Genomic DNA, 15,248 nt, shown 5'->3' with positions numbered 1-15,248 from the left:
ACCCTACCAAAATAATCAGCACGTAGTAAAAATTACAACTAAAACAGGTCCTAAGGGGGCTGACCCTCAAGATATCAGCGGGGGAGACAGTGGCCCTGGTCGGATCCTCGGGCTGCGGCAAGTCGACGCTGCTGCAACTCCTGCAGAGGATGTACGAGCCTGAAACTGGACGAGTAGTTGTTGATGGCCATCCCCTAAACAGACTTCATCTGCACCATTTCAGGAAGAGCATAGGTAAGTCAGATTTGGTTAACTATTGATACTGTTCCAATCTATCTTAGATTGCAAGACAAGTAGACCTGGCGTCAGATGGTTACAGTCATTCATCTTATAGCAACATGTTTAAGATAACGAATAAAATATTGTTTCTATAATTTTTTCGCGATAGAGCCTTTTTGCAACGTAATTATTTCCAAACTGAATTAAAATGAGAAATGGCAGCCTGAAACTGATAATTAACTTGTAAAAACTTGTTCTGATGTATCGAAATGATGATGTTGAAACGTATTTCATGCTAACTCACAACTGCCATCAATAACTGGACAAATCTATAAAGTTTTAGTGCATTGCATGAGAGAATGTTTTTTTTTTTTGAACCTATAAAGTCTAGAAACGCAAATCACTATGATAAATAATATCCACAAAACCTTTGCTTGATTGGGCATTAGTCATTTAAATTCTCAAATTTGCTTTCTGCTATCAGGCGTGGTCGGCCAAGAACCGGTGCTCTTCTGCGGAACGATCAGAGAGAACATCACTTTCGGGATGGACGACGTCACAGAGGAACAGATGATCGAGGCAGCCAAAACTGCGCACGCGCATCAATTCATCACCAAACTCGCCAATGTAAGTACGAATGTGCTTATAAGCTCTAAGAGTTCTCGGTATAACATGATCGCATCTAATTCCGTGTCATGCAAGCTGATTTAGAGGTATTGACTAGGGAATGGGTTCCCCCAGTACTCCAGCATAAAGCTGTATCGTAAGGTCGTTGGGATTGAGCTTCAGTATGCTTCAATTACACCAGCATAATGCGGTAAGCTGTATAGTAAGTCCGGCTCTGTACCAGATTCTTGCCCATGGACGGCCGCGAACCCTGTTCAAAAGGTGGAACAGGGCACAGTGGGCGACGGAATCAACATTGTGATGTCTTGTCTTTAAGCTGCGATAATAACTCACCACCAGGATCCTGTTCACCTACATACGCAAATAAATACACCAATCTATGCACTAGCTGAGCTAGTTGTTTTTTTTATCTGCTTTTTTATGAAAATGTCTTGTATTATTGGCAATTTGGTTTCGAATCGTTTTAAACTTTTGCGATTATCTGCATTATACTATTATTTGACGGGTTCTTACCACGATTTTTACATTTCACGAGTTCCAGTGACTGTTAGGCATCGAATTCCAGTGGGAATACACCAATAAACTGACTAGAATAAGGCCAAATAAATGTGTCCACTCCAATATCCCTCAGTATTCAGTCTACCTGTGCTTGTAATAGGCCCAAACAAAGTATGACCATGGCACTTACAACACGCCCAAGTTCAGAAAATTCGTCAGCATCATCATCATCAGCCCGTATCTCTCCACTGCTGGACGTAGGCCTCTCCCATTATGGTGATAGGAGAGATGTGCTCTGCACTGAACGCTTCACTTTCCCCCCTTTGCCTTTTCATGAGTTCTGTCTCATGCGAGGTTTGGAGGTTGGTTGTTGAGCGACCGGAGGTTTGAATCGGTTCGACTCTGACATGCTCCGCCCGCCATCCCCAGTGAAGGGTGGAAGTCCGGCGATTTCCTCCTAACCAAAAAAAATGGCTTCTCCCATAATCCGCCACAATGAACGGTCCCCGCCTTCCAAATCCAATATTCTCCAGCATATCGCCGCAAGTCCTCGGTCCACCGGTCAGGAGGATCAGGCGAGGAATTCGTGTAAGGTGATAATAATGATACCAACCCGGTCATCGTTCTCGCCGAACCCGTCGCTTGTGACGAAGGGCTCGGCGAGTAAATTAACCCACAGACACAGCCCACTGAGTTTCTCGCCGGATCTTCTCAGTGAGTCGCGTTTCCGATCCATTGGTAGATTCTGCGAAACACGGCTCTTGCTAGGGTTCGTGTTAGCAACGTCTTCAGGTTTGAGCCCCGTGAGCTCACCTACTAGCTCTGTGAATCTAGGATAACTCCTCGAGGTTACTATAAAAGGTAGGAAAAAAAAAGTTACCAACTTCTTAAATAATAATGTATTTAAGGTTCTCCTAAGTAACGGATCGATTTTGCATCAATAACCAAATCCTTTACTCCAGGGCTATGACACCATGCTGGGAGAGCGTGGCGCTGCCCTATCTGGTGGACAGAAGCAGAGAATCGCGATAGCACGTGCCATAGTCAGACGTCCCGCTGTCTTGCTATTGGACGAGCCGACTTCTGCGCTAGACCCTGCTGCTGAGAAACAGGTAGGAACACGATCAGGGAGATTGATGGCGAATGTGATTTGATGTTGCTATTGGAGGATTGGAATATTGCAATAATTGTTACGTTATAAAACTCATTGTAAAAATTAATATTAAAAAAAAATCTAATATTAAAAAAAAATTAGAAAAAAAAATGCCCGCTGAGTTTCTTGCCAGTTCTTCTCAGGACGGAGGCTAGTTTTTGTGAATTGGCGGTAGTTCTTTTTGACGTTCAACAAGTATGTACTTTCATTTATGTTGAATTTTTTTTTTATTTGATTTGATTTGATTTGGAGCCATTTTGACTAAATAACCACCCTAACTGGGCTGCCAGTAATAGACATTCACTTTAACCATCAAAAAGTTTGCGTGTAAGCACTGTTACGCGCTGGGGTTCGGGATAAATAAATGTTCCACCAAAGTACAACTTAAAACTGTATTCAACACTTAGAACACTTAAAACACTTAACAAACAATTCTCAATTCACTTCTTACGCTTCGCTTCAGGTGATCCGTTCGCTGTTTCGCTTCGAGTAGTTCCGATTACTAACTGACTGCGTGCCATCTCTAGATGGCGTTACTCTTACCGGCATTACAGTACGTGTAGGGACACGTAAGCGCTTACGCATGCAGTTATTGCATTACACTGCACCAGTTGCCCGGCGCCGGTCTTTATGTAAACACATGTACCATCTTACGGAATAAACGGTGTTTTCATTACTGTGTATTAGTTCTTTATTACTGAAGTCACAATTGGTAACAACATTTACAGTAGTGATCCAAAACTTACGCTTAAGCGCTTACGTGTCCCTACAGTACGTTAGCGCATCGCCGAACCGAAAGGGTTGAGAACCACTGTATTAGCCACTTGTATTCTGATTGGTTGTTGTTTTTTGCAGGTCCAAGCAGCCCTGGACGCAGCTAGTAAAGGACGCACCACCCTCGTAGTCTCGCACAGGTACAGATGAATTCATTTTTAACAACAACAATAAACCGGCTTAGGTGAAATCAGGCCACGATTAGCCTAAAAGATAACAATGTGTACTTATAACAAGCGATACAACTGTACCGGTGTTCGAATCCCGCAGGCACCTACAATTTTTTTTTTTGTTTTTCCAAGAAATATCAAAATTAGCATAAACGTGTACAAAACTGCCTAATATGTAAGAATTGGTATTAAAAATCAAACTGCTAACGCTTATAAGTTATTTGTTTAGGGCACTGACGATTCTTGATTACAAAAGTTCACAAATTACAGACTATCGACCATTGCAAATGCTTCAAAGATCGTCTACATCGAACAAGGGTCCGTGTTGGAGCAGGGAACTCACGCGGAACTGCTAGAGAAAAAAGGGAATTACTGGAAATTGCTCAACGAAGATCTGACTAGCAAGTACGTTAACTTTTTCAAGCTAATTTACAAAATGAGGAGGTTCACAATTCGATTTTTTTTTATTGTCGTGTACCTTAAAACTTCTCTTTAGGTTAAACGATTTGGATAGGTACCGCCACCCCGCCTATTTCTGCCGTGAAGCAGTAATGCGTTTCGTTTTGAAGGGTGGGGTAGCCGTTGTAACGATACTTGAGACCTTAGAACTTATATCTCAAGATCTCGTCCATCCATCTAAGCCATAAAAAAGCTCTGTCTCTAATATGTTCGCAGAAAGAGCTTGAACCTTGGAACTTGATTACAAAAGACTAACAATATCGTAACTTAGGGGTTTGATCTAAACCATTTACTGGTTTCCAGGAGCATAGCAGCCACGCTATCAGCGGCCGGAAACGATGATGACGACGAGGTGCTAGAGACTGTTGAAGAATGTCGTTTCCGAAGGTCCTTCAGCAGACAATCGATGCATCGAGGTAATATTTATTATTTAACGTCATCTTTTATTTCTATAAATGGATGGATGGTGTGAGTCCATAGCCTAGCTATTGCTAATTGTTTGCTCACACCACTCCATACAACTTTGAAGCATGAGGTTGATGTCTCATCCGGAGTAATCAAAGAAAATATAAATTTTTAGAACACGCTATACATAGTTCATCACCTATAATAAGTATATGATCATAATTGAATATTTATAGAATCTATGAATCGGAACCACTTCGTGCGGGGCAGTCGCCGATTGAGGTCTGTCTCATCGGCTCATCTGCCGGTCAACGCTGTGCCCGATCTCCTCAACTACGTGGTAAGCAAGTTCACGGGCTTAATTTAATAAATCTTGCAAATATCGTGAGGGTTTTCTTTTAACTAGATTAAGCTTTATGCTCAGCTTTTCCAAGGGAGCAGATGAGCTCACAGCCCAACTCCTGGTATTAAGGTATTACAGCCTATACGTCGCAACTCGCTTTGACAAGGGATCCAAGTCCTAATGACACAACAGCTGAACCACTCTTCAAATTAGAACATGTTTGTGGCTGATGGTACTCACCATCCAATCGTGGTAGACTGGTACAATACTAAGAGAACGTTGCTGCGTATTCTTTGGTAATTCCTTTAATCGCCTCATGGAACCATTGAGACTATATTGGGTGGAGATACTCTAGACGCCACAGCATATAATCAATTAAAACTTGCAAGTTTTGTTAATCTTCTTTTTCATTCGCAACACTGAACATTCTCGATAGACATCTTCATTCGTCATCATCATCATTCTCCTGCCCTTCTCCCAGTCACCTGCGGTCGGCGCAACATGTTTTCTCCTTCCATACTCCTCTATCATATTTCATTTCTTCGCTCACTCCCCTCTTAGCCATATCGTCTTTCACGCAATCCATCAATTTCTTCTTAGGTCTACCTCTTCTTCTATATCTTTCCACATTTATAGTTAACATTCTCTTACCAACCTCATTTTCATTTCGTTTCATCACATGTCCATACCACCCCAAACGCGCACTTCTCAGCATCTCTGTCACAGTTGCCACTTTCAGACTTCCCCTAACATATTAATTCCGTATTCTATCCATTCTCATTACTCCACACATCCGTCGCAACATTCGCATCTCTGCTGCATGCGATCGTCAATCGACAGGTATCCTTCATTAGCTTTCTGTATTCAAGGAACCGGAAGAGACGGAAGACGAATCAGTCCCAGAGGTGTCCAGCTTGGCGCTGATGAAGCTGAACGCTCCGGAGTGGCCGCTGCTGATGGGCGGTGGCGTCGCCTCATTCTTGGTCGGTTCAACGATGCCGATATTCGCTTTGCTCTTCTCCAAATTATACGGGGTGAGTATTTTGCATTAGTACCTAACTAATTCGAAGCATAGAGGTTCTATCTCTTCTCGTTGATTTTTAGTATGGACACCTTCTTCATGCGACATCATTATTGCCATCGTTAAATTTATATCTTGAATCATTGTATTTTATGTATTTTAATATACTCAATTACTCACGGCCCACCTGGTGTTAAGTGGTTACTGGAGCCCATAGACATCGACGTAAATGTGCCACCCACCTCGAGATATAAGTTCTAAGGTCTCAAGTATAGTTACAACGGCTACCCCACCCTTTAAACCGAAACGCATTACTGCTTCACGCTAGAAATAGGCAGGGCGATGGTGCCTACCCGCGCGGACTCACAAGAGGTCCTCTCTTCTTCGTCGCTTTCTTCATTGCTAAAGGTCGTGTCCCTGAAACTTGACCGTTGCCTGTCTCGTGAGCTGTTTCCATCTCGTCCGGTCCTCAGCTGCTCGAATGACGGTTGCGACTGGCAACCCAGTTAGAGCGGTTACTTGATCACACCAACGGCTAGGTAATCGGCCGCGGGGTCTCTTTCCTTCTACTTTACCCGTCACAATCACTTTGTCCAAGTTATCTGACTGTCGGCGGGCAATATGACCGAAGTAGCTGAGGATCCTCTGGTAACCGATTGTTGAGGGCCTGACTCGGATGCGAAGCTAATCCAGGATAGATTTATTTGTCCTCTTGGCCGTCCACGGTATTGGGAGCATTCGTCTCCAGCACCAAGAGGTCCTACCACCAGTAATATGTCCATATGGATTCGTACCCTGTCTATATTGTGGGTTAGGATGGGATTTTATTGCAAATTGGATCTAATTTTCTTTTGAGAGTTTGGAACTTAACATGACGTGTTGGTGTGTGACGCATGACGGACCAATCCGACCGCGCTTTTCGCACATTAGGACATTCGTTTTCGCTTCGAGAACGTTCTCTTTGCACATGCGCGTCTGACTGTAACCCTTCTCCCGTAGATGTTCGCCTCTGATGACACGGACGCGATCCTCGAGCAGTCGCAGCTGTATGCGGGACTCTTCGCCGGAGTCGCGGCCGCCTGCGGGATCGTCAACTTCCTCCAGGCGTGGCTCCTGAGCAAGGCCGGCTCCAAGCTCACCGACAGACTGAGAGAGCACAGTTTCAGGAACTATTTGAAACAGGTACTTTAGATGTTAGATGTTTCCCTAAGAGAAGTTGGTATTGATGGACCTTTTCTATTGTTTAGATGGGTGACAAGCTCACAGCTTACCTGGTGTTAAGTGGTTGATGAAGCCCATATACATCTACAACGTAAATGCCGACATCCACCTTGAGATATAAGTTCTAAGGTCCCAGTATAGTTACAACAAACCGAAACGCATTACTGCTTCACGGCAGAAATAGACAGGGTGGTGGTACCTACCCATGCGGACTCACAAGAGGTTATACCACCAGTAATAAACTTTCTGGCACGTAAACAGTGATGATGTAGGATCCTCTGAGAGATGTTGCTTCGTTTTCAGGAGCAAGGCTGGTTTGACGAGCAAGCTAACGCTGTCGGGGCTCTCTGCGCTAGACTCTCCTCCGACTGCGCCGCTGTGCAAGGAGCCACAGGTAATGCCGACATCACCACTTCAGCTGCGAATCATCTTTTTTTTTATTGCTTAGATGGGTGGACGAGCTCACAGCCCACCTGGTGTTAAGTGGTTACTGGAGCCCATAGACATTTACAACTTAAATGCGCCACCCACCATGAGATATAAGTTGTAAGGTCTCAGTATAGTTACAACAGCTGCCCCCACCCTTCAAGCCGAAACGCATTACTGCTTCACGGCAGAAATAGGCGCGGTGGTGGTACCTACCCGTGTGGACTCACATGAGGTCCTACCACCAGTAAACAAGTGTTCACAAACTTCTTTTCCAGGTACCAAATTGGGGACGGTGCTCCAAGGCGTGAGCACGATGGTGATCGGTGTCGGACTGGCAATGGCATATTCGTGGAAGATGACTTTAGTTAGCCTGACAAGCGTTCCTTGTGTGAGTACTCATTACAAACTGGAATTGAGAGTCTTCGGCATACAGCGGCTTGGCCCACGACATTGCCGATGATAATAAGCAGCAATGACAAATAATCCTCCTTCTCCTCCTTACGTCGATAATCCTCAATACTAAGGATCATGGCCTCGAAGGGCGTCCACGCTGGTACTCATCAACTTGGCTTTGCTCTCGGCATTCCCATTGACAAATAATCCTCCTTATCCACCTTGCGTGGGTAATCATCTATACTGAGGGTTGTGACCACATTTAATTACTTACTCCTGGATTATCCTGCGCCACTCCTGCTTATCCTCGGCTGTGTGGATAGCAACGTGGACAGAAGTGTCGATATTATTAGCGTATCTGATCCGACCAGCGGTTTAGGCTTCTGCCTTTGGGCCTTCTTCCGTATACCTCGCTTGTTACCAGCAGCTTCTCGAATACAACAAATAACAAATGGCGACACTTTCCAAAATAATTCCATAGGTCCTAATTTGTTTTTAAGCAATCGCAGTTCTAATATGTTGACAAGGAGATGTATGGAAATGGTAGTGCAAGGTAGAGGGGGAAGAGGTCGACCGAAGGAGACATGGATAGAGTGTGTGAATGACGATATGAGAGAGAGAGAGGAGTGAGTGTTGAGATGACGGCTGATAGAAGTACTATTTCAGCGTAACCTTAATTAGTAGGTGAGCTCACGGGGCTCAAATCTGACGACGTTGCTAACACGAACCCTAGCAAGAGCCGTGCTTCGCAGAATCACCGTTAGTGGATCGGGAGGATCCGAAATGACATGGAGCGATCACGACGAATGCGGCTCCTTAAATAGACAGTATTGCTACTGGGTATTTTAATTTAGTTCTACTAATAATCAAACAATGTCGTCTATTAAACACAATACAGGTCATGGGCGCCATCTATCTCGAAGGCTACGTGAACAAACGCACCGAAGAGAAACAGAAGAAAGCGATAGAGCACGCTTCACGCGTAGCCACTGAAGCAGTACTGAACGTGCGCACCGTACAGAGCCTGGGTGAGTACTGATTAATTTTAACATTAGACTCGGTGTTGCCGTAGTAAATAATTAAAAAGTTACCGAATTTTGAGAAGTATGATTTCGAGAATATTCCACAGTTGAATAACTTTTTTTCTTATTTGTTACAAACGGGTTTAATGCCTCGCATCCCATCTAGTGTTGTGTGGTTTTTATTCTGAGTGTCAATTTAATCGGGTCAAAGTGAGTATTTGGCTTAGTCTCTTGCAGGCAACGGTCGTAAATATGCATAATATTATATCGAATGATGAAAGGCTATTTGGTTTAAGCGACATTTCGCTTATTCGCTTAATACGCGATATTTACCTTTGTAATTAAAGGTCCATTTGATTTGGTATTAGTTTCAACGGTTCGATTTTTTTTATTTTTTTTTTTTTTAATTTTTTTTTTATTATTTATTTATTTATTCAATTACGTTCACCCCATTGAAATAGCTGAAGAAGTTATTTCTTATAATATGTTTTTTCAAATGTTTAAATGTTTTAATTGGCCCTCCTGTAAAGTTGCAAAAAGTCGCGTAAAGCCTTTCACCCCTCGAACTATACTAGTTTCCGACTACTACACATCAATCATATCATCTAGTATTTAATCATTAATAGTCTACGTTTGTTCTTGTGCAATGAAGCAATGTGTTTCGGGCTATTGACTTAAAGCATTGCATATATTGATTGATATGACACGGTGAAGGAATAACATCGTGTAGTTAATAAAAATCAAACCCGCAAAATTATAATTTGCGTAATTACTGGCGGTAGAACCTCTTGTGAGTCCGCACGGGTAGGAAGCAGTAATGTGTTTCGGTTTGAAGGGCGGGGCAGCCGTTGTAACCATACTAGGTCTATCTCAAGGTGGATGGTGGCATTTACGTTGTAGATGTCCATGGGTTCCAGTAACCACTTAACAGGTGGGCTGCGAGCTCGTCCACCCATAATTCAAGTTAATTAAGATTAGTTTTTAGTTTTCTTAATGGAGTCCGTTTGTCTGGTAGGTGTGGAGCTGACAGTCTTGGAGAAGTACGAACGCGCGCTGATGGGGGGTGGCAGTAGAGGGGGGAGTGGCGCAATGCGGGGCGCGGTGTACGGGGCGTGTCTGTGCGCACCTACGCTCGGTTACGCCGTGTCGTTAGCCTACGGAGGCTATCTCATCGCAACCGAAGGCCTGCACTATGAATACGCTATTCTGTGAGACTTATTCTTTAGTGTTACCAATTAAAAACCTTTTAATATCGTGTAGTGGAGTAGGACGACTTGTGAGTCCGCGCGAGTAGGTACCACCAACCTGCCTATTTCTGCCGTGAAGCGGTAATGCTTTTCGGTTTGAAGGAAGCCGTTGTAACTATACTGAGACCTTAGAACTTATATCTCAAGATGGCGGCATCCACGATGTTGTTGTCCATGTACTATGGTTTATTTTTTCCTACCCATTCTAGTGACCTTGACGTGTCATGCTAGATTCATCAAACGAGTAGGTAAGCTCACGGGGCTCAAACCTGACGTCGTTGCTAACACGGACCCTACCAAGAGCAGTGCTTCGCGGAATCTACCACCGGATCGGAAACGCGATCCACTCAGACGACCCGACGAGAAAATCCGTGGGCTGTGTCTGAAAGAAAACCGTGCCTAAATAGTTAAATTAATAACCATTTAATTCTTAGGGTGTCCGAGGCGCTGATCTACGGAGCGTGGATGCTGGCTGAAGCGCTCTCATTCGCGCCAAACTTCGCCGCCGCCAAGCGCTCTGGGGCCAGGATCATTAATGCCCTAGCGAGGGAACCGAAGATCGTAACTGAACCAACAGCGAAGGATGAACCGGCATGGGTAAGTTACGTGGGATCAGTGTGCTTAGTGCAAGCTTTTTAACGTTCTCGATAGCGTAAAAGTTAACTCAAATTTGTATGGAGTTGGAACGTTTGTCTACGTTTGCCGCTAGGGGCGCTGTTTCAAATGCATACTAGTTAACTTTTACGCTATCGAGAACGTTAGAAAGCACACAGATCGGCTCATCTAATGGTCAGTGACCCGGATCAGAGTTAGTAGCTTGAATGGCAAATTTGATATTTCGTTTTTCTCGAAAATGAGGAAGGGACGATTGCCTCGATATAGTTGACTTGGATATAATTTTTAGGAGACTTTATTTTCTAAGGGACTTTATTTTCTAAAATCCTTTGTTAACTGAAAAAAAAATTAAAATAAATTCAGCGTTAAAAGGGTTAAAAGAGCAAAACGAATTACGAAACGACTTTTTTCTTGCCGAACGCCCGCCCTTGTAATACACGTTATAAGTATAAAAAAAAAAAAAAAAATGGCTTGGATTGGTGGACGAGCTCACAGCCTACCTGGTGTTGTGTTAAGTGATTACTGGAGCCCATAGACATCTACAACGTAAATGCCGCCACCCATCTTGAGATATGAGTTCTGAGGTCTCAGTTTAGTTACAACGGCTGCCCCACCCTTCAAACCGAAACGCATTACTGCTTCACGGCAAAAATAGGCAGGTTGGTGATACCTACCCGTGCGGACTCACAAGAGGTCCTACCACCAGTAAGATACCATTAACAATACCAACCTTACCATTAACAAACTTGTTCCAGACCGCGAAGGGAGAGGTTAACTTCTCAGATTTACACTTCAACTATCCAACTCGACCTTCAGTGCCGGTCCTGCGAGGCCTGAACCTTCAGCTCAAGGCCGGGCGCACTGTAGCGCTCGTCGGGGCCAGCGGCTGCGGGAAATCCACTCTGATGCACCTTATCATGAGGAGCTATGACCCTACTAAAGGCAAAGTTGTGAGTACAAGCCGTTACGTTACGTTATTTAAACCTGCCTTCGTTTTCTATCCCGCTCGCACGCAATTGTTTGCTGTGACGTTGGAAAGAGAGGGAAGTCGGATTAACGACTACCCGCGCTTTTTGCTTTTTTTCTATCAAGCAATTTTCGCTCCAGATTCTTGCGTTTTGTTATTGCACTTGTATTTGTTTTTTGTAGCTGATAAGAAGATTAATTAGTATGTAATTTTTACTGTAAAGCAAATAGGTATGTCAGCTTAATATAGAATCATAGGAAATAAACCTTTGTTTGTTCGTTTACAAAAAATCAGATTGGTGACAGTGCATACAGAATGCGTTAGAGAATTAAACAGTATTGCGCGAACTTGCTTACCACGTAGTTAAGGAGATCGGGAACAGCGGTGACCGGCAGATGGGCTGAAGCGACAATTAACTCGAGGTGGGCCGTAAACACGTCCGCCCATTTAAGCTAAAAAAAATATCTATATATCGGCAGGTGAAAGGATATTTAGATTAAGCGAAGCATTTGCAACTTTGCAGGAGAGCAATAGAAAGTTTAAAATTTGAACTAATTAATACAACATAAAAAAACTTCTTCGGCTATTTGAATGGAGTAAACATAATTGAAGCTCAATTAAAAACATCGAATTCTTGATGCTAATACAAAATAAAACGGACCTTTCATTACAAAAATAAATGTAGCTTATTAAACGAAATGACGCTTAAAGCAAAGTAAATAAAAGCAAATTATTAAATTAAAATAATTAAAGCAAATAAATAGGCCTTTCACCCCTCGATATGCAATCCGGAATCCGAAATGGCTAAGTCAGTTTATAAAATAGTTTAGGTGGGCCTTTAAAGGCGATAACAGTCTCCTTTGTTTCTTTATATATAATTATTTTGTTACTCTCTTTTGTTGCACAATGGAGTGGCATATTCACTAGGTGAATAATCTCCTTAAATAAAGAAAAAACAAAAACCTCTCGATATAACGGAATCTTTGAGTGTCATTTTAGCCGACTTTAAGACATTCGATTAACTTGAAAATGTGTACACCCATCAAGAGCTGATGACGGTACAATTATTTCATTGATTTATCTTTACATATATTGACGAGATAAACGATTGAAGGTAGGATTAAAAAAATCACACATAGGTTTTTATATTTTCGACTTAAACACCTGGTGCTTAGATTGTGTATTTGTTGACAGGAACTAGACGGGAGAGATATAAAGCGCGATCTTTCGCTGCCCAGTCTAAGATCGAACCTGGGACTCGTGCAACAAGAACCAGCGCTTTTCGAACGATCAATCAGGTAATTAATTCATTAAGCAGACGCGACCTTCCTAAGGGTTCTGTCCCAGCGTTCAATAAGGTAATTGACTCAATAAACAACTCCAAATTCGCAAGGTTTTTTTGCTTTGATAGGTGGACGAGCTCACGGCCCACCTGGTGTTAAGTGGTTACCGGAGCCCATCGACATCCACAACGTAAATGCGGCCACTCACCTTGAGATATGAGTTCGAAGGTCTCAGTATAGTTACGACGGCTGGCCCGCCCTTCAAACCGAAACGCATTACTGCTTCACGGCAGAAATAGGCAGGGCGGTGCTACCTACCCGTGGGGACTCACAAGACGGCCTACCACCAGTATAGATGGCAAACAGTTAAATGACATTCTCCGGGTTTTGGAACGTATGTTCTTAACTTAGACAACTAAGCGATGTATATATGACCCGTAATCGAATTGTGTTTTTTTTAACACATGCTTTAATTACCTTAGTATATTTTTTTGTACGTAACAGAATCTTTGAACCTCATTCTCACTGAATTGAAGACATCCTATCAACTTGAAAATTTGTAACAACTAGATAACTAAAAATATATGAAAGTAATTGTTTGAAGGAACAATCTCTATATATAAAAATGAATTGCTGTTCGTTAGTCTCGCTAAAACTCGAGAACGGCTGAACCGATTTGGCTAATTTTGGTCTTGAATTATTTGTGGAAGTCCAGAGAAGGTTTAAAAGGTAGATAAACATGAAAATGCTCGGAATTAAATAAAAATAACAATTTTGTTTTTCCTTTGATGTGTCCCCCGTCGGTCTTTTATTTATCGATTGAGGCACTACGAAGTCTGCCGGGTCAGCTAGTAAATTATAAAAAAAAAAACAACCAATACACATAGCTTCGCCCCCATTTTCGAACTCGTCATCTCCAACGAAGAGTTCGACGTGCGAACTACCCTATAGACATAACCCACTGAGTTGTCGCCAGATCTTCGCTCAGTGGGTCGCGTTTCCGATCCGTTAGTAAATTCAACGAAGCACTGCTTTTGCTAGGGCCAGTGTTAGCAATTCTCTCAGGTTGAGCCCGTGAGGTCACCTACCGGTCCGCGTGAAGTTGGAATAGCACCTTAGGCTACCAAAGATTAGGTAGGATAAAAAAAAACAAAATTGTTTCGCCCCTCGCGCTCTCGTCAAAAAGATCAAATTAACCTTTATTAACTTGTTTTTTTTTTAAGGGAAAATATTGCATATGGAGACAATTCACGGGATGTGACCTTGGAAGAGATTATAGATGCTGCGAAACAAGCGAACGTACACGGCTTTGTGGCGGGCTTACCTTTGGTGAGCATAAGCATATTTTCTAATAAATTTAACGTGGTGCATCTTCGACATCAAAATTGCCGGATTGAAATTTAGCGAACCAGTTCTGGTGCTGGCGTACTGTCAACACACCTTTTCCATATACATCGATCAATTTCTTTTTGGCTTGAACAGCATTTTTACCCTTTCTGTAGTAAAACAGTAAGATATGTTGAAAATGCTGCTTATCACTCTCCATATTTAAAAGGGCACCAACCAAAAACTACTAGCGTAGAATTAACTGGATTTTTTCACACGCAAGCCTTGCTATATGAGCTCTCAAAGCATATAAAAATTATACGGCTTAAATGTCAAGTTGGGTGCAAAAAAATTCAAATCCTCTGTCGGGAAACAATGAAATTACTTTCCGAACAACCTATTATTTATACATATATAAAAATACATGTGGGTGAAATGAAAAAGTTTCATGTCAGTTGGGCGATCTAATAAACACGCGCTTTTTAATTTAGGGCTACGAAACGAAGCTGGGACAAGGCGGAGCTGCTCTGTCCGGGGGACAGAAGCAGAGGATCGCAATCGCAAGGGCCTTGGTACGAAACCCGAGGGTTCTGCTACTGGACGAAGCCACATCAGCCTTGGATGCTTCCAGTGAAAAGGTCGGTAAAAGTAATTACTTACATTTTTTTTTATTGCTTAGATGGGGGGACGAGCTCACAGCCCACCTGGTGTTAAGTGGTTACTGGAGCCCATGGACATCTACAACGTGAATGCGCCACCCACTTTGAGATACAAGTTCTAAGATCTCAGTATAGTTACAACGGCTGCCCCACCCTTCAAACCGAAACGCATTACTGCTACACGGCAGAAATAGGCAGGGCGGTGGTACCTACCCGTGCGGACTCACAAGACGCCCTACCACCAGTAATTACGCAAATTATAATTTTGCGGATTTCGATTTTCATTACACGATGTTATTCTTTCGCTGTGAAAGTCAATCGTGATTCGAACGCCGATGCATCGCTACATACGAATGCACCGGACTTCTTATCCTTTAGGCCACGAAGACTTCATTTGCCGTACCGTCATTCGGGCAT

General features: G+C 42.9%; 2 protein-coding genes across 2 annotated transcripts in view; one reads left to right on the top strand and one right to left on the bottom strand.

Moving 5' to 3' along the window:
• LOC114246567 (sodium/bile acid cotransporter 7) overlaps positions 1-15,248 on the bottom strand; it is a 37,233-nt gene that overhangs the window by 6,579 nt on the left and 15,406 nt on the right. The window lies entirely within an intron of this gene.
• LOC114246548 (multidrug resistance protein homolog 49) overlaps positions 1-15,248 on the top strand; it is a 53,910-nt gene that overhangs the window by 35,173 nt on the left and 3,489 nt on the right. Inside the window, exons 9-26 of the mRNA XM_089737347.1 lie at positions 48-234; positions 704-846; positions 2,307-2,456; positions 3,353-3,411; positions 3,712-3,846; positions 4,204-4,316; positions 4,542-4,645; positions 5,518-5,682; positions 6,669-6,851; positions 7,194-7,284; positions 7,595-7,707; positions 8,611-8,740; positions 9,750-9,942; positions 10,416-10,578; positions 11,352-11,546; positions 12,758-12,861; positions 14,070-14,175; positions 14,664-14,810. Coding sequence (XP_089593473.1) covers positions 48-234; positions 704-846; positions 2,307-2,456; positions 3,353-3,411; positions 3,712-3,846; positions 4,204-4,316; positions 4,542-4,645; positions 5,518-5,682; positions 6,669-6,851; positions 7,194-7,284; positions 7,595-7,707; positions 8,611-8,740; positions 9,750-9,942; positions 10,416-10,578; positions 11,352-11,546; positions 12,758-12,861; positions 14,070-14,175; positions 14,664-14,810 — 2,481 coding nt within the window. The remainder of the gene's footprint in view (positions 1-47; positions 235-703; positions 847-2,306; positions 2,457-3,352; positions 3,412-3,711; positions 3,847-4,203; positions 4,317-4,541; positions 4,646-5,517; positions 5,683-6,668; positions 6,852-7,193; positions 7,285-7,594; positions 7,708-8,610; positions 8,741-9,749; positions 9,943-10,415; positions 10,579-11,351; positions 11,547-12,757; positions 12,862-14,069; positions 14,176-14,663; positions 14,811-15,248) is intronic.

Source organism: Bombyx mandarina, chromosome 23 (assembly GCF_030267445.1).
Source record: "Bombyx mandarina strain Sakado chromosome 23, ASM3026744v2".
Classification (NCBI taxonomy): Eukaryota; Metazoa; Arthropoda; class Insecta; order Lepidoptera; family Bombycidae; genus Bombyx; species Bombyx mandarina.
This window is presented reverse-complemented; position numbering and strand designations above follow the sequence as displayed.